This window comes from Bos taurus, chromosome 4, assembly GCF_002263795.3.
Source record: "Bos taurus isolate L1 Dominette 01449 registration number 42190680 breed Hereford chromosome 4, ARS-UCD2.0, whole genome shotgun sequence".
NCBI lineage: Eukaryota > Metazoa > Chordata > Mammalia > Artiodactyla > Bovidae > Bos > Bos taurus.
The window spans coordinates 67399114-67419068 of record NC_037331.1 but is presented as its reverse complement, the minus strand read 5'-3'; the positions used below and the strand labels follow the sequence as shown (position 1 = coordinate 67419068).

Sequence of the window (19955 nt, the reverse complement as noted above, 5' to 3'; positions counted from 1 at the left end):
ACTGGAAAAACCATAGCCTTGACGAGATGGACCTTTGTTGGCAAAGTAATGTCTCTGCTTTTCAATGGTCACTAAGAGTTTTAGGGCCTAGACGTTTGGGCCCTTTCTTCCTCATTCTCAGGTTGCCAGCCCTTGTGCTGTAATTTTAGCTTGTCAAGCATGGACTTTCCGTAGAGTTCTTGTGTTCCCTGGCATAAAAGATTAGTTTATATCTGTAGGTGAAGGTGAGGTTCTTAACTTATTTGTGGTACATGCTGTTAGGCTATAAATTTCACAAAGCCCTAGGTCTGAAATAAATGATGAATCTGTTCATTCATTTATTTCTTAAACTTTTGTTGAGCTCCTTCTAAGGGCCAAGCTCTGCGCTAGATGCTGAAAATGTGGTGAAGGCGAAAATAGGCTTTGCCTTCCAGGAGTTCACTGGGTCAGGATTTCTGATCTTGAAAGTCACAAGCTGAAATTATTTGGGAATATGAATACCCATTTATGATTACAAAAGCCTAGTGGACTGCAGACATTTTTGGCTCCTGTTTTCCAACTTATTTCAAGGGAAAAGAAGAAGCTCAAAAAAGATGATATCCTTTACCTGGATGTTTTACGTACAGTGCTCAGTATTGCTTAGTATTCAGCAAAGCCACTCCCGTCTTCTGACCTCTTCATTCTAGTCCACTCATTAAAGCCACACTCATGGGCAGAGCGTTTATTAGCACAAAGCACCAAATAGTTGTTTTGAAGAGGCTCTTGGTAACCCCATATAATTACTTACGTGGAAAAATGCAATTTTTTTAAGATAGAGAAACCAGCCCTGTTTTTAGTATTCTGTTTAATTTGTGAGTCATAAGGTAGAAACAGTCATAGCCTGTAACTTTTCCAAAAAGTAGGCAGCATGGCTGACTCTGAATCCAGAAGCAGAAAGCAGGCTACTCTCACTTCTTTGTAAAATGGTGGCTCCAAAGCATGATGGAAAACCCTGGACAATCATGTGTCCTTCTGAACAATCCTCCTTCCGAAAACTGAAAGCAGAAACTCCTTTGGACTTTATTTCTCTTTGGGAGAAGGTCACTAATTGGAATAAAGGGTCAAATGCTATTCCCACTCTCCTACCCACCAGCCTCTAGAAAGTGGAAGTTATAAGTAATAAGCGTTTTTTAGAGAAATCTCAATGACTTAACAATTAGAGTACACAAATGTACTTTATTGCACTGAACTGTACACTTAAAAAGAGTTAAACTGGTAAATTTTAAGTTATGTATATTTTATAATGATTTAAAAAATAATAAAAAAAATTAGAATACTCAGGCTGCTTGAAGATTTAGGGGAATATGAGAATGAATGCAGCCAGCCCATATATTTTAATTCCAAAAAACATCATTTGGATTTGCAAAGTATTTGCATTGTATTAGGTGTTTTAGGGGATCTGGAGATGATTTAAAGTATAGGGAAGGGTGTGTATAAGTTTTATGCAATTACTATGCCTTTTATATGAGACTCGGGTACCTTGGAATTTAGTGTCAGAGGGGGGTCCTGGAACCAATCCCTGGGGAATATTGAGGGACAACTCTATTTTATTTTGCTGAACTGGTGCACACAAAAGGTTTTGCTAGAGTGGTCTAGAAAGTTCACCATCATTAAATAGCTCCTTTTTTTTTTTTTAAATTTGGTTTCTCCCAATGCTTTTATTTTTATTTATTTATTTTTTAAAAAGCAGTCTCTACTTTTATTTTATTTTATTTTTTTCAACTTTTTTTTAAAATTTTATTTTATTTTTAAACTTTACAATATTGTATTGGTTTTGCCAAATATCGAAATGAATCCGCCACAGGTATACATATGTTCAAAGCCATACACTGCTAGATAACTGATAAACTAATTCTGGCTAAGGTATGACTGATGGTACTTCACTGTGATGTGATAGGAAGTGTGCCCCAATCATTCATGACAAGGCTTTTAGCAAGTACCTCTGCTCATCCACACATTGGTATCCTAACAACAACCCTGCCCTTGGGGTGGACACAGCAGGAATTGCAGTGATAATCTCAACAGTGGAAGGGACCTTAAAGGGTCCTTTTGTTCAACTATTACTCTCAACTCTTATCTGTGAGGTTTCTCTCCTGCACTGTTTGATGAGCTCCTTTGATAAGGAACTCTATTTTCTAAGACTACCTAGGCTAACTTTGAGCAGAAACCTGGTTCCCTAAAATTTCCAAACATTGTTTCCATTTCCATCCTTTGGCAAATGGAAAAACTTTTGCATTGAAGTAACTATTTCTCTCTTGAAGGAAGTCTTAATTATTTTCTGTATGATTTCAGTATTAAGTACACTTGCATTATTCCTGTTCTTCAAAAAGTGTTGGTTTTCTACTAAATGGAAAATGTTTGTCAGACACAGTCTTTCTGACTGAAATAAAGATTTTTTTTACTGATTCATTTTTTAACAGGGACACCCTGGAGACAAAAGCTAGAACTCAATTCAGATATTGATAATCGAATGTTAATTCTAGACACAAGGGCAGGCTAGCAGGACAGTGGGGGGCGTTGATCACATGTCTTCAGTACCCACACTGCTTTCTTTACCTTCCAGAGCTCTAACCCTGCTGGGAGGCCTAAAGCTGCTGCTGTGTAGAGTCAGACAAGGTTAACAGGGAAGAGAAGATGTGCCAGGGGCAGCATCTCAAATACCTCTGCTGAACCATTTTGATAGTGGTCATGAGAGTGACAGGAAGACACATCATCTTTAAGAGGGTGGCTTTTAAAATGAATTTTTTCTTACTGCTAAGATGATTCACATTGCAGTATAAAATTTGGGGAGAACACAAAAGCCACAGATAACTTGAGATAACCATTTGGTATATTCTATATCCTTCCAGCATTTTTCTAGGCATGTGTTATTCTCTTTATAGCTATGAAATGGAAAATCCCATGGACAGAAGAGCCTGGTAGGCTGCAGTCCATGGGGTCCCTAAGAGTCGGACATGACTGAACAACTTCACTTTCACTTTTCACTTTCATGCATTGGAGAAGGAAATGGCAACCCACTCCAGTGTTCTTGCCTGGAGAATCCCAGGGATGGCAGAGCCTGGCGGGCTGCCGTCTATGGGGTCACACAGAGTCAGATACGACTGAAGTGACTTAGCAGCAGCAGCTATGAAAATAAGCTTGATGAGTAGTATTCAGATTGTTTACAAAGTGAACACTTGTGGGAGTGTTGCATGGTTTTGTGGAAGTATTGCCTGCTTTTGTTTGGAAATGATCTCCCATCACAATATCGTTCTCTTTGGCATTGGGCTTATTCTCTAAAACACGCGGCTTTGGATAATTATTTGCTGTGCCTGAGTTCAAGACTTAGGAGTACCTTGCTTACCCTTTACCAAACTGCAGGTTTTCCCTGTATTTATTCACAGAAATTCTACACAATCCATTTGAAAGAGAAATGCAGCTTTGTCTATGATCTCAACTGCCTTTCTCAGACTTTTGATTCTGTTACTTTCCTTTCTCTTAGATGGAGAGACAAATGTCAGTGAACTCCAACCTCCTGGGAATGCAAGGTCCAAATCTCAGCAACCCCTGTGCTTCTCCCCAAGTCCAGCCAATGCATTCAGAAGCTAAGATGGTAAATAACAATTATAATCATCCTTTTCTTACTGCATGACTTCTTCTTTTGATTTCTGCTCTGACTTCCAAACTCCAGTTAAATGAGGTAGATGGCTCCGTCTTTGTTTTCAATGAATAGGTCTTTCTGTGGAAAAGCAGTGCAGAACTTGGCCCTCTTTTTAGGCTATTAGTTACTGAACCTTGGCGTGGGATGCTCAGGTAACTAGCATTGGATCAGTGTGTGGCCTTAGTGAAAGGGACTGTTAGAAGTTTGGGGAGATCCATAAGAGTTGAGGTGGGATACACCCAAATATGTGTATATTTGTTCAGGAACTGAAATTAACAAAAACAATCCAGAGTTTCTCTTCTTCAACGTAGTCACCATTTCAGTGCCACTCTTCCTGTCCCCAGTAGCCACCAAAATAGATGTAATTTTTAAACACACAAGTAGTACGAAAATATTTTCATTTTTTGTGTTATAGTCATCAGATGTGACATTGATTTGAAAAGACCAGAGTCTTGTTTTCTCCTGTGGTAACTACAGCTCACATTGAAATGTGTGATTTCAGGTGACATTTAGTGACTTTTAACATATGAGATTGATGTGCACTGAAGTCATTCTTTCCAATCAAAGTGATAGATTCATGCATTTATATCCTACTAAATATTAATAAAAGCAGTGTCTGTTGGTCTTGGCCATATAAAGTCAATTTGCTGGTTACATTTAGCAAAATTACTTGAAGGAATAATTCAGTTTTTGTATACATTCTGACACTGCAGTTGGTGAGGTGTCAGATGCCAACAAAATACACTGCAGCAAAGTTTTTTGTATCTGATATTGGGTAAAGATAGCTTTGCTAGAAGTTGGAGATTTTTTTTGCTTTGCTGAGTGACAGCATAGGGACCATGTCGGAAGGCTGAGGTTGGATGTTATTGACATCTCTGAAAATTAGCCATCAAAATCCAGGGACTTTGTCTTCAATGGCAGTAAGTGTTTTGGATGCTGGCTTTGGTCACTTTCTCTTGGAAATTTCTCTCATTTGACTTGCACCTTCTTAACCCAAGGAAGCAACTGAACTCCCAGTGTTGGCTACCCCGGGCACAGAAAGTCTGTGGTTGGGAGAGGTCTCTTTGCTGGGCCACAGTCCCTGTGACATGCCAAATGGCACCAGCATCTTCAGCAAAGCTCGTTAAATCTTTTTGGAATCGGCAAATATTTTTTCAACTCAAGCCCTGCGGAGCCAAACCAAATAATTGCTGGCAGAGTAAAATCCAAACTGGCATCTGTTTTGGAGACCAGAGTAATGCCATTTACATTTTTTTAGAGGAAAATAAAAAATGAACTGTGAAGGTACTTAAGAAACAAAATTAAGTTATTCATGTGTATGAATAAGTGTTCTGGGTCTAAAACATTAAATGATACTCCTTCAGCCGGATTCTTTCTGAATCATCTAGTTTAGTTCAGGGTCTGTATCTCTTTTGAGAGACCCCACCAGACAAACTTGAAGGAGATTCTGAAACACAATTCCAAATGAAATTTCCCTGCCAGTTGAATTTTCCTGGATTGTATGCCACCGTTCGACTCAGAAGTATCCTATCCCTCTTCTTGCTGGCAAAGAAGGAAAATGCTTCCAAGGGGAGTCCAGGTTTACAGTTATTTATATGCATGAAATAAGAACATATGATAGGGGAGATTAATAGTGAATAATATCAGCAGGAGACAAAAGGGAATTGGGCTGTGCTTATAAAAATAGTGTTACCCTGCAAATGTTTGTCGAGTTAAATTTTGAGCAGGCATACTCCTCTGCTGATTCATGTTCTAAGTGAATGAATATTTCCAGATCCATGATGTCTGGGCAAATGAACTGTATCATGGAGTTGATACAGCTTTTCCCTCTGCTCCAAACTCCCACCCCCTAACCCTGTTTTTGCCAATACAAATTTGGATTCCTGTTCATCCAAAGGGAAAAATTGTAATATTGGCCACTTATATTTTGGAAGAATAGCATTTACCTAGTAGCTTGGAAAAGCGTTAAGTAAATGACTTTTAATACATTACTCAGCATCCCTATTCTGATTTCTGCTCACTTTATTCACTGGAGAAACTAGTTATTGCTACCTACTCACTGTACAGTATTTTCCAGCAGCTTTGGGTTGCTTAGACGAAAAGTTTTTATGAAATAGAAAGTAGAGAAGAAAAAAAAAGAAATCTTCCATGATATTAATGTCAGCCAGAGCCTCCACAGGTTTCTCAGAACTGTGGGCTTTGTTGTTCTATGCCTAATTTCTTCCTGTGTAAAAGCTGGAATGGATTCCAGATTTCAGCTAAGACTCTTGTTTCACTGTTTTCAAGGACTTTTCCAGAGGTCACACATGGGCTATTGTGATGAAGGCACTCTGTGGGGTGTGTGCTCAGAGCACACGAGCAACCAGAGAGCCGCCCAGGAGGCATTGCCCACCCCACAATGCTGCAGACCTTGTCTCCTGGGGCCAGGGTGTCCATTTTACAGTCCCTTTTGGCCACTGACAGATGTCATCGTCGTGAATCTCTGGTGAAACTCAGAGGTCCTGGAGGTGGACAGAAGCGTAAGGCAGGATTGCTTTCCATGTACAGCTTTGTTAGAAGCTGATAACTGATTGTTCGATAGAATGCATCCATTCTCCTTGCCCTGAATGGGTCATTTCTCCTCTGGGAGAGAGTGAACCAGTGTCCCCAGTAAACTGTCCAGTGCATTAATCTGCAACATCCTAAATTGAAATCACACGTGTTTCTCTTTTGATTTAATGTGTATTAGTATCAAGCCGTGCACTTCGGTGGACTGTAGTCACATCTGTCCAAGCTGATTTTATCGTAAGTCTGGCAAAAGATAATTTAGTGTTATGGATCTTTCTTCTGAAGAATTAAGCCAACAAACATAGGATAATACAAGTGGATATGTGCATACTGGATTTTGTCTCAGGGTCAGAGCAGATTCAGAGGTGTGAGAGCCTCCCACCTTTCTAACTACACAGGACGATAGGCTCTTCCTCCCAGGGTCCTAGGATCAGTGAGTGTCTTTCATGAAAATAAGGTCTGCTAGAAGGAAATTTTCACTGGATATCTGGTAGACAGTTTTAACACTCAAAGGGGAAAGGGAGAGAAGGAGGGGGATAAGCAAAGAGAAAGGGAAGGATGAAGGAGACAGAACGGGTAGGAAAAGCAAACCAGACTGGGATCCTGTTTCCAGCCTCTGCTGGGTGTGTGTGGTTCTGTAATGATGTAGATGTGGTGCTGTCGGTTCTGTAGATTTGTGCTCATTCCTGTTTGTGAGAATTAGACCAATTCTATCTAATTTTTTCAAAGGTTTTCCTTTTCTTTTTTAAAGAAGTCAATAATAGGGTTGGAAAATAAATAAAGCATGGGAAGAACTTGTCCAAACATCTATCTGTCTGGAGTCTCATTAATGATGAGATGACAACTATTATATTGAAACTGATGATGAGGACGGCATATAAACAGCCTTTCATAGAGGGCGCTGGCCACTCTGCCCAGGAGTCACCGTCAGTTTGGACAGGGGTAGGAAACCTAGGAAATAGTGACACCAAGGAGAAGTTATGTATAGCTCTGACCTGATTTTATTCTCAGGACAGCCCCATAACAGGGATATTGTCCTTATTTTATAACTGAGACTGAGCTTTACCTAGTTAAAAAAAACTGGCCCAATGACATATCATTTAGCAAAAGCTAAAGTCCCAGACTCTAATGGCAAAGCATTTTCATCACAACACTGATCCTTTAGATAAAAATATACAGGTTCCAGGTGTTGGTAAGCAGCAAATTAAATCCAATTCATTTTAGGTTAATTTATATGTACAAACAAATGGGAGACAAGGATGGCTAGGACAGTGTAGACCTCTAGTAACTTGTAAAAATGTGGAGTGGTTGGTTAGCATGGACCTTACTGCTTAGTTTAACCAGAGCTCTATGGCTGTACTGATTGGTCCAACCTCACTGCCTCTTATTCCAACTCATTTTAATCGTGACATTTCTTGTTTTACATGTGTGTCTCCCCGACTTGATTGATTGGAAGCTCCTTGAAAATAATCCTTGCATTGTGTAAGCTCTGTGTACTGAGAAAGGCCCCATGAATGAGAACTGAATTTAATTGACTTGAATTGAATTAAAATTATGAGAAGGAACCAAACCCTAGCCCTGGAAATGAGAATGGGATGGAGTGGGTAGGGGGCAATGATGGGGCTAAGAAGGGGAGGAAAACATTGTTAAAATGCTTAGCTAAGTATTCAGGTTGTAAGAGTAGCTATCTACATTTGATTTGTCTGAAAGACGTCTAGAAACAATAGCCATCTTATTTTTTTCCTTGAGAGGAACGCAGTACATCTGTTCCTTAGAAAACAGAACTGCGAATATCATTGTCTCTGAGGAACTGAGAGCAATCTATGCTAAGGCTGTTTCTTCCATTGTGGTGGACTGACTGTGCTGTGTTTTGGTCACCAACAGTCAATACCTCATCCAGTTAGGTTTACTGTTCATTGAATGAATACATAAATATACATTAATGAATGAATGAAAGAAACCATAGGATTGGAGCGTCAAGGCCTCTTAGAGATAGAAGGCGCTTAGTGAAGACCTTGCCCCAGTCCCTCATTTCATAAGTAAGGACAGAAAACCCTGGCAAAGACTTCAGGAGATCAAGCTATCATTTAAACACAAAGCTGGGCCCCAACTCAGGCCTTCACCCTTCTACACAGAATTGTGCTTTTGCCATCAGCTGTACCAATAAATTACTAACAGTGCTTCTTTTTTTGGCTAATAGTTTCTTCCTGGCAGATTGGCAGATGGGAACCGGGGTGGCATAGTGAGCAATCCATGGTTAAATCTCTACTTTGTTTTGAATGTCAACCTGGGTGTGTTTGTGTTTGCCTTTTCCCTCCCTAATTATCGAGCTGGATAACTGTTTGCCTACAGTGCCCTTTGGCCACCCACTGTCCAATAGATAAATCACAGAGAAGTCTGGTTCCATATGGAGTTGCCTGGAAAATTTATACACATGAAAAGACAGTCTCCAGGTAACATCTCTCTGGCAGTTTTGAGAAATGCAGTCCTTCGATTTGCCTATTTGCTTTAATCATCCCCAGCTTCACTTCCTAAATGTCTAGGAATAAAAAAGCAGGGAATAAATAGGCTGTCTGCTTCTCAAAAGCCTTGTGGCAAGGCAGGAAATGCTGTTGACTTGAAAGACGCCCTCCTTCACTCGCCAGCAGCCATGTGGCCCCGTAGCCAGTGATCAAAGTGGTGATAGGCTAATCCAAGGAGACCACTCTTTTCAGAATCCTGCTCCTCTGGTGCTAGGAAAAACCACTGTCCACTATGGAGGTGAATAGGAATTAGGTAAGATTCTGTGACAACAACAGCAAAAATCTTAACTCTTGATGGATATCATTTTAAGAGCAGTATAAAGCACCACAGTAGAAAACAGTAATTGTTAACATTAATTAATCACTTGTTATGTGGTGGCAAAAATTATGTTAAGCATCTTACAGTACATTATTTCATTTAATTCTTGAAACAATCCCCTGAGGGAGGTACTATTCTTAATCTCATTTTATAAATGGATAAACTGAGAGACTGAGTAACTTGTGAAGAACATACAAGCTGATTAAAAAGAAAACAATGGTGTTGGGATGTTAACCCAGGTATTGGGCTCTTGCTCCTGACCCTAAACAATAATGTTTTGCCAGCAGTGGGAATGTTCGTCTTTTGAATTTATATTAGTAGAGCACTTTCTAAACTGTAAAGTATACATTGTCTCCTTGAAGCCTGATAGCAACCCCTATAGGGTCAACAGGGAAGTATAACTATCTCATTTTATAGACACGGAGAGTTTTTTAAGTGACTTTCCATCATGAGCCAGTGGCATAACCAGGCCCTGAGCCCAAGTCTTTGATTTTTGTCCTGTTTCTACTATATCATCCCTGACCCTAGAGTCCTCATGATAACTTACTCTGAATCAAAGCAAGTCCTTATAAAAGTAAAACTCAGTGGTTTTAAAGGGAGATGAGACTCAAATTAATTGCTAGGCCCGGTAACCTATTAACTTCTCTAGTCCTCATCATCTAGACACTGGAGAGAAGGCTGATCCATATTTCTGTCCGGCCAGGACAAGTGCTGAATTAAAGGACTAAAAGCAACAACGTAACTCTGAGAGCGCATAGAGGCCTTTTTCTTGGCTGAAATATAACCTTTCCCATGCTGTTACCACTTCACCCATTTAAACTGTAGAAAGCTTAGTTGGGGAATATATCATCTTTTTTGGTACAATGTAAATGGTTAGATTGTGAGATCATTGATAGGTGCTAACAACCATTTATTTATATTGCCATAGAATAGAATAAATTCCTACTGTGTTTACATTCCATGTGCTGATCAGGATCCTAAATATATGGGATTATACATTTGATTGTATTTGTTTTGAAAATGAGAATTTGAGAGATGATCAATTGCTTATGAATCACCAAATTCCAAAGCAGGAAAGGAGCTCAGGGATTATTTTAGTAAAATTCTTTCCTTGGAGAAACAACAGTCTGAAGTTCCAGTTAATACCTGGTCTAAGGTCACATAGCTAATTAGCAAAAGAAGGGGAATTAGAACCCGGATTCCAGGTTTTCAGTTTATAGTACTTCACTCTCCACGTGCTAGTCAGGAATTAACAGAGAAAGCCATCTGCTGGTTGCTGTGATAGTGAACTTTCTAAGGAAGTCTTTCCTGAAGCATTGTCTGTAGAGTTTGGTTAGTGAGGCAAAGTACCTGGGAAGAAGAAGATCAGTCAGCTTTTCCCTTTTATATCAAATGGGAGTTGAAGTTGATCATCCAAATGCCTGAAGGAATGGGTTCAGTTTTCTATAATTATTCCTGAGACCTGGGGTTCTCAACATGAGACCACTCAGCTATTCTTCTTGGTCACGCAGAGTGTGGATTCACAATGAGTATTACATCTCTTGGTACTCAGTATAAACTGCCTTGATTTTGCCTGCCACCGAGCAAAAGTAAAGTTCCCACATCTCAGTGCTGTGTTTTTTGGGACTGCGTGAATCTTACTTGGGCTTTTGGAGATGTGTTTCTCCTTGGTGTGAAGCAATGACAGAGCTCTCAAAGCACCCAGCACAAAGCGGTATTGAAAGGTCCCTTTCCATCGACTCTCTCTGCGCTCTCCCTTCCTCCACCCTCAGTAGAGTCTTCACATACACACATTCAGACAGTCTCCTAGGACTCATTGTCTTCCCAGTTTTCTTTCTCTTTCTGCAAGTATCCACCCTGTTTTGGTAACCATGGCAACAGGTGAAACACAATCCCAATATTTGCTCGCTGCCTCTGTCACCCAGCCCAGCACGCGCATCGCCGGCTCTTGTTTTTGTGTTTGTTTAACGTTCCCAAGCCTGAAGTCAAATGCATCTGGGCAAGGACGCTGTGCACGGTCGGTCTGGTTCGGAACACCCCCTCTCAGACAGTCTTCAGGCACGTCTTCTTTGTGTATTTGTGTACGTGTGTGTGCGCGTGTTTCCTTGTCTGCTTTGCAACGCTGTACAAATAAGTTCAGCTTGTGTAAGAATAGCCAAGGGGGAAAAACGGATATTTTATAAACCTTGTTACAAGGAGTTCTGCTTTGCAGTGATATATTTTGGTCTTTTTCTTGGACTTTATGTTGCTTACACTTTCCAAGATTTTTGCCAGCACAACTAATAACGAAAGTTTGCTTTGCACTTTGGGATGATGGTTCTGCCTTGATTTGGTTTTTTATGTGGCAAATACAGCAGATCTGTCAGAAAAGTTGTGCCTTGAGGGGGATGGAAAGCACAGCATGGGGGCAGATAGAGGAGGCAAAGTTTTCCTAAAGGTTTGGGATTTTTCTTTTGTTAAAAAAAAGAAAGTAAATGAGAGAATCCCGTCTTCAAATCCAAAACTAACCAGGAGTATATTTTTCCTATTGATATCCTTTAGAATGGCCTTTCTATCCTTTGTTTGTTGGAAAATCTAGCTGTACTATAGTACTCCATATTTTATATATTCTGTTTGCCTTAGTATGAATAAGATGAATCATTAGGTTCTCAGAATCGGTGAGTCCCAACAATAAGAATAAATACATTAAGTATTTTTTATTTTGAAATCCTATTTACTGTCACCAGACAGAAGATGTGTTTAAGGACAAGATTTTCATCCAATTGTGGCCTTGGATTCTAGAGATTAAAAGTGCAGAGACAAGGCAGTAACCTGATTTCAGTAGCAAGCCAGCATCTGAGGAAAAAGAGGGAACAGGAGCACACTTGGATAGAATTTCAGAGCTGGCAAGTGTTTGGCTTGCACCCTTTCCTGGAATGTCCTTCTTCTCTCTTTTGGCACCTCCGCATGGGAATGTGCCCACGTTTCCAGGGTACCAGTCCTGTGTGCCTCCCAGCCTCTCCTGTTCCGCTCGGCTCCACGTATCATGGTCACTCTCTGAAAGGCCCTCCCAGGAGCCTGGCGATGTTCTGAGGGTTTCTGGCTCTCTCTGGCTGCCTTGCCTCTCCTATCCTATTTCCTTTGCTCTGCACAGTACTCCACTTTCTAAAATACGTCTTAGTTCAGATGTACATTTCCAGCAAAGTCTTCTCAACGGCCTCAGGTAGGCAGAAGCCACGCCTTCTGCTGGGGTAGACTCCATTTGGACCTTGTTTCTCTCTTCCTTGTAGAGGCTTTATTGCCTGTGTCCCTGCCTCACTGCCAGCCTGTGAATTCCTTGAGTACAGAGGCCAATGTCATGCCATGTCCCAGGGCTGGCATCTTTCCTGCATGTTCTAAGTGCCCAGTAAAAACGTTTATTGATAAAATGAAGGAAAGAAAATCTGATAAACCAATTTAGATGGAAATATTACTGTGACTTACTATGCTGCCCAGTACACTTGGGCTTTTTTTTTTTAAGTTCCAGGGATAAGGTAGGACTTAACTCAGATGATTGATTCACCAGTGGTAGAATTTCAGGGCCCATGACAAGTGGGTGGGAGAGAGATATTTGAGCAGGTGAGAATCCTTCCCACAATTTCCCAAATCCCTGCATTGGTATCTGGGGTTCTTCCTACCATGGCCAAGTGCAGCTCTGCAGAGAAGCCCTGCTTGTGACTTCTGGTGTATGTCCTGCTTTTAAAAAATTTCACATGCTATTATGAGCACTTGCCCATATCACACAATATCTTTTGAAAATATCTTATTAATTGTATAATTTATCCTATGGCTATCACATTAAAAAATTCACTTTATTTCTATTTCTGGGTATTTAGATTTTCTCTACTAGAATTAACCCTTTGATTAGAAAAATAAATCAAACAAAAAGCTGATCTGAAATTATTTAATTACATCTTTGATTATTTCCTTAGAATAGATTCCCAGAATTAGGATTACCAAGTCAAAAGGAATATGCATTTAAAAGACTTGGTGTATATATATATATACACACACCCCCCCCAAATATCTTAAAATTTATACTAATTTTCATTAATTCCTGTTACATAGGCGGATATCCGTCTTACAGCATTTTCAGAAGTATTAAACATTCTCATTTTTAAACAAAATCTTAGCCAGTTTTTATTTGCATTTCTTACATTATAATAAGTTTACACATCTTTTTCTATATTTATTTGCAACTCGATTTTTCTCTTTGGTTACATTTCTGTACTTTCAGGCAATTTTTCTTCATTGGGGTGAGTATTGGAATGCAGGGAACAAATGATAGAGCAGGTTATCCTTTCTCTGCTGCATTTTTCAAGTTCTTAATAGTTAGCTGACTTTACCACCTTACTTTACTAATTATATTTTTGTCTCTAAAACTCAATGCATGTCTGAAAATATATTTAGCAGTTTTGTTTATATGACTTTTTTGCTTGGATGCACAGTGTTTGGAGGGTTTAAGAAATCTCCTTACGCTTTCTGATTTTCATAGTTATTTGACTTATTTATTGCAAAAGTGTTGGCTCCCCTGGGAATATGAATGTATTTCTTCCACATTTTCTGTGTTTACCTAACCAAGCTTTTGCTTATTTAAATATAAACCTGAGTACCTTAAATAAACTGAAGTTACGTTCGTGTCTTTCACATTTACCTGAGATAGGATTATATGGATCCTACTCTTATCCCCTTTAAGAGACATCAACCTCTAACGTTTTTATTTCACCAACATGATGGAAGTATATGGATTTATACTGATTGAATTTTATCATTACTGCTGGATATATGTTACCACTGGATGGTTAAATGTCACTGAATCTATTCTCAAGCAAGAAAGTTAAACTGAAAATATAAAGTAGCTTAATTCTCATGGAGTGATATTAATGGAGTATTATTTTAAGGTGTGTGAGTCCTATGTTAACCAGACTGTAACCTCCTTCATAGTGCCTAGGCTCCCTCAGGGGAAGTATCTGACTACCTAACACAGAGTTGGCATAAAATGTCCCTTTGTCAAATCAATGAATGTGAGTAACTAATTATGTAATAATATCAAACAGGCATTGAATGCTGATTATGGGCCGTGTGACCATGTGATTTTTATGTTGTAAAGATTCAGTGAGGAACTGCACATAAAACTCTCAGAGTAGGCATTCACATGTATTCTCAGCTCATTCCATCCTCACAACCGTCCTATGAGGTAGTATATCTGTTGTCGTTTGCTTGCATGTTTATTGAAGTATAGTTGATTTACAGTGTTGTGTTAGTTTCAGGGATATAGCACAGTGATTCAGGTGTATACGAATGTGGATGTCAGATTTCAGATCTGTACATTTGAGATGCATATCAGAGCTCCTGCATAGGCCATCAGTGTGTCTGTGCTCAGTCGTGTCCAGCTCTTTGCAGCCCTATGGACTGTAGCCTACCCGGCTCCTCTGTGCATGGCAATTTCCAGGCAAGAGTACTGGAGCGGGTTGCCATTTCCTACTCCAGGGGATCTTCCTGACCCAGGAATTGAGCCCATGTCTCTTGTTTCCTTCATTGGAGGGCAGATTCTTTACCACCAGCACCACCTGGGAAGCCCATACCCAGCATGCTAGGTCGCTTCAGTCGTGTCTGACTCTGTGACCCTACGGACTGTAGCCTGCCAGGCTCCTCTGTCCATGGGATTCTCTAGGCAAGAATACTGGAGGGGTTGCCATGCCCTCCTAATGTCAGAGAACAGTGCCCAAGATCACTAAGCCAACCCATGACAGACTGAGAATTTGAACCCTGCTCTGAAATCTGACCCTCATGCTGGATCTCTGTTTTAGTAGTCTAAAAACAGCATGTTGACTATTCTAATAGGGGTGGAAGCTGTGTTAATTAACTGGCAAATATTTATTATTAGTGTCAACTATGTACTAAGCCCCCTTTCTTTCTTTTTTTTCCTCAAGCATTAGACCCCTGACATTTCTGAGAGTTTTGCCTGGCATTGTTTTGAATCCCCAAACCCATGGAGGTAGCAAGTCACCTCCCTGTACCCAGGAAAACAGGCAGAGAAAACCACATCAGATGGAGGGTCCTTCCCAGAGCTATGGAGCCAATGTAGTTTAAATCTGCACCCCAGCAAAAGTTCAGACTACTTTAGATCTTGGAATTTGAGGGTTATTTTTTAATATTTGGAACCTTGAATGGTTAAATTAGATAATACCAGGTCTCTGTGTTTTTAACAGTAATGTTAGTAATGATTGATAGCTCATAATTTAAGATCTGTAGAATATTTTCACACAGATGGTCAATCAAGCTAGCCTCTTATGGGAGTTATGACTCTCAACTGGAATTAAGAACAAGATGAGTTTGTTTTTTTGTCTTTTCTTTGAGAAGTAGAATAAACCATTGGTTGAGAACAAAGACCCTCCAATCAGATTGCCTGGCTCTAAATCCTAGCTGCACAACCTGATTGCTTAACTCTCTGTTCCTCATTTTCTTTTCTATAAAATGGGGATAACGGTAGGAACTCACTTATAGAATTATTTTCAGGATTATGTGAGGTACTACAGGGAAATCGTCTGACACAATCCCTGGCACACAGTAATTTCTCTGTATATATTCTTTCCTATTTTCCCCCTGCTTCAAAGGATCCTCCTCTTTCTTTTACTGGTTTAATTCATGATATTTAAAACATACTTGTACAAAGTCCATAGTCTCATAAAAGAGAAAACTGAAACTAAGAGAGATTAAGTACCTTACCTTTGATCATTCAGCAAAGTCGTGGTAAACTCAGTTACAGAATTCAAATCCTAGTTTTGATTAATGCACTAAATTACTCTGCTCCTTAAAGGGACTTAGATATGGAAACCCATGGGAGTTACACAGCTGTTGCTTTGAATTCACCAATTAATTGAAATATGTAAAAATAAAAATGACTTATAAAAAGGTTTTTAAATAGTTAAAAGCTTATTTTAGAAAGCAGAGTTCAATGCAGCATACTTTTGAATCTCAAACACATGTTCTTGTTTTATGGTTTGGAGGTTCGCAAACATATGAATATGAAAACATTTTTGTAACATTAAATATTTTCATGTTAAAATGTTAGGGCTAAAATTACACAAAAGACGAAAGGCTCACCAAGAAATATATATTAAATTCCACTGCCTAAAATAGACTTTTAGTATGTCTGTACAAATTACTTGAAATTATACAAATATTTGGAATATGTCTAGCCACGAGACTCAACTATGTACCCTAAAATGACATGAGCAGTACCATGCCAACTTTCAGCATTTATTTTCTTCCAAAACACCAAGGATTGTTATTGGTTTAAATGAGAATTTCCCTTTTGCTCTGCAAATGGGTTTGGAAGAAATGCTGGGGAAGGAGAGCTCCCCAGTCAGTCACTTGGATGGAGGTGGTTGAGTCTCTAGTATGTGGTTAAGAAGGCGCTTTGCCAACATACCCTTTGGAACAACCATACCCGTGATAACAGAGTGTGAAGACCTGATTATTTTCAAATCTGATGAATGATCCCAGCTGTTCTATAGATCAGTATGGGGTATGTGAGAACTTGGGATCACAGCAAAAGCGTGTTTATCTCACTCCATCATTGCAGTGAACTTTATCTCCTGGGAATTTTCTTAGAGAGCAAGTCTGGACAGAGTCATGGCTTAATGACCAGGAGCTCTACAAGCACTGTTCCTCAGCTCCAGTGATGCAGAAGACAGGGCCTGCATTTGTAAGGAAAGATAAGCTAAAGAGCTGTGCATGTTCCTTAGACAAAGATAATTTGTCACATCACCACCATCAATCTCTTAGTTCCCAGCTCACTTGGTTCCAAGAGATCTGCTTTGTAGATTTGTTATATATGTAGACATGTCTCTACCAGTCCACCGAGCCATCAGTTCTTTTATTCATCCTTTCATTGAAAACACTATGGAGCCCCTCCAAAATACCAATGTTATATTTGGTTTTTGGAGAGAAAACTGTGATTAAGACTTAACTATAGGAACTTACAGTCCAATGAGGGAATCCGGTAAATATATAGATAGCTAAGTATATTGTGTTATATATTATGATAAAGTAAAATACAAAGTGTATGTCAAATCCACCGTCACAGTGCTGGTGCTGAGAACTCCAGAGTGGCTCTCCAGGAGGACCTCTTGAATGAGTCAAGCTACTGTGCTCTTCAGCACAGTGGCCTCTAGCTACAAGTGGTTATTTAAATTTTAAATTCATTAAAATAAAACAAAAACTCCAATTTTGAGTTTCACTAGCCGCATTTTATGTGTTTAGAAGCTACATGTGGCCAGTGACTACCATATTAGATGATACAAATAAGGAACATTTCCATCATCACAAAAATTTCTACCCAATAGCACTGGTCTAAGCAAATCAGAAGAGCTTCCCTGGTGGCTCAGAAGGTAAAGCATCTGCCCGCAATGTGAGAGAGAACCCTGCAATGCCTGAGACCCAGGTTTAATCCTTGGGTCAGGAAGATCTGCTGGAGTAGGAAAAGGCAACCCACTCTAGTATTCTTGCCTGGACAAGAATAGACAGAGAAGCCTGGAGAGTTACAGTCCATGAATTTGCAAAGGGTTGAACACAACTGAGCAACTAACACTTAAGCAAATCAGAACAGTGAGAAGGAAGGGTTTTGCAGGGAGAATAAACAGAGTGACCAAAGTCCTGGAAGTGCTAGAAAATAAACAGCATTAGGAAAATAAAATTACCTAAAACATGTATGTATGTATACATGTATGTATATACTCAGGAAGCAAATACTGTTTAAGCTACAGTTACAGATTTTGCACAGACACTAAATAACATGTATTGAGCACAGCTGGGGAGAGGGGTCATAAAAAAAAGAAAAATTACCAAAACCTGTATTTGAGGTCAAAAGAGAGACTGATTATTGGGTGTCAAGAAGGAGACTTGGAAGGTCAGGCCAGTTTAGTCTTCATGAAGTTGTTGCTTTGATCTGGGTCTTGAAGAGCTATTAGGATTCAGACAGGGAGGTAGACAAATTCCTTACCTTGGTTAAAAAAACATTCAAGTTTCTTCCAGAGTTAGGGTCCAGCAAGCAACTGAGTAGCTGAGGACTCTGCCCACTGGCTTTTTCATTAATGTCTTTCTCCTAAGACTGCCGTTTATACAATGGGGAGCTTATTCAGCTGTGCCAACTTACACGGAATAGTCTCCCTTCTAAATGGTGTTAGCATGGATTAGTTTAGGGAAGATTGAACCAGATCTTGTTTGCAGCCGGTGGCTGAGAAAAGGACTTGGGGGGTGGGTATTAAGGATTATGCAAATCACTGGCTGATATGTAGGCTGGAAACTGGAGACTTTTGTAAAAGCAGCGTTTACACACCACTTGGTGAGGGAACTTGGATGCAGTTCTAGGCATGATAACTTAGGTAGATCCAATGAAAATATCAGTAATTGATTATGTATATATATAAATTCTATTCTCTGAATGGTACAATCAAATCTCATAAAACTTACCCTTGGCCACTTATTCCCTGAAGCTACAGACAATGAGCACTTCCCTTTTCTGTTTTTCCTCTGAGGTCTTGCTTATCACAAAAGCCACTTGGCCTTCCATTTCTAAGATTGTGATGTACTTTGTTGTTCGGGAAACCCAAATAACATCTCTTCCTTCAAACACAGAAATCTGTTTGAAGGAAGAGATGGATTTAAGGGATTGACAAACGAAGATTTCCCTAAAAAAAACTATTCTGAAGTGTGTGAAACTCATGTGGAGATCCGGTCTTTAGAAATTGTGTTAAATGATGAACAAGAAAAAGGTAAAACAGTTTTGCAGATCAGTATTTAAAATCCCCTTGCTTTTTAAGTCCTTTTTCAGTAGAAAACCCTTTTATATGTCTAACTCTTAAGAAAACAAAAACTAATTGGAAAAATGGCGTGAATGTTTGGGGAGAAAACGAGAAATTTTTTTTTCCCATTATCACTTGGCAGGTGATTTCTAAAATTTAATTAAATGTAGTTTGATATTTATTCAAGCAAATAAAATTTAAAAGAACAAAATTCTGTCTGGATCTTAGGCTTTGAGTTTCTCAAGACCAAGAACACATTCTGATGAACACATTACTTGGCACGCAGTGGATTTTTTACACACTGGTTCAACTAATAGATTTCTATCTGACTGAAGCTTGTTGAGTTACCCAAAGTGCTGTGGGGTTGAGCACCTTTCAAAAGTTTGTAGTGTTGCCTTTGGAACTCCAAGGTGGATCTTCTGCAAGCAGTTCTTCTGCCTTCAAGCCATTCCTGACTCTCACACAGGACTGGGGTTCCCAACGTGTGTTTAAAAGTCAGTCATTCAGAACTCAAAACACTTTTTTTTTTTTTCCGTAAGAAATGCCAGAGATGGTTGCTTTCCCAGGACTGCCCACAAAAGCCTTTTATTCCATAATGTATCTGAAAGAGTTCATCCACATGTGTTGAGAGAAGAATGGTGTAGTGTGAACAAGAGTCCCCTCCCACCATCCCTGGATGTCTCCAAGTGCTTTTTACTTGCTGTAGAGGCAGCCACCTGGGCTTCACTGTGAAGGAAAGGAAACATAGTTCTGTCTGAGGGGGACATATCCCTGGAGCTATCCCTAATATAGGCATTTATAGAGTGAACCACTACAAAGTCAAGATGTATTGGGCTCACCAAAAATAGAACAACTCGAATGAACCTTTTGGCCAACCCAATATTATTATTTTTTTTTAAAGAAAACTCAATAATCTCCAAAGTGAAGTTTGTTTTAAACTTTCTCTTCTTTTATTACTGTGAGCTCCGTTATGTCTATTTCACATCATTACTGGATTTAGAAACCAGAGGGATGATGATCACATGACCATAGAAATCAGTGTCCCTAGGATTCATCATGAGCGAAGACAGGCATCTATCTTT

The 19955-nt window shown here is 39.5% G+C and overlaps 1 protein-coding gene across 10 annotated transcripts in view; it reads left to right on the top strand.

Annotated features, from left to right (window-relative positions):
- The window catches only part of CREB5 (cAMP responsive element binding protein 5), a 438005-nt gene that overhangs the window by 333220 nt on the left and 84830 nt on the right, over positions 1-19955 (top strand). For 7 of the 10 annotated variants that reach the window (XM_024990747.2, XM_015469831.3, XM_059885637.1 and 4 more), the window contains 1 exon segment: positions 3500-3610. The exons of the other annotated variants lie outside the window; for them this stretch is intronic. In XM_024990747.2, the coding sequence (XP_024846515.1) occupies positions 3500-3610 (111 nt within the window). 10 annotated transcript variants of the gene reach the window in all.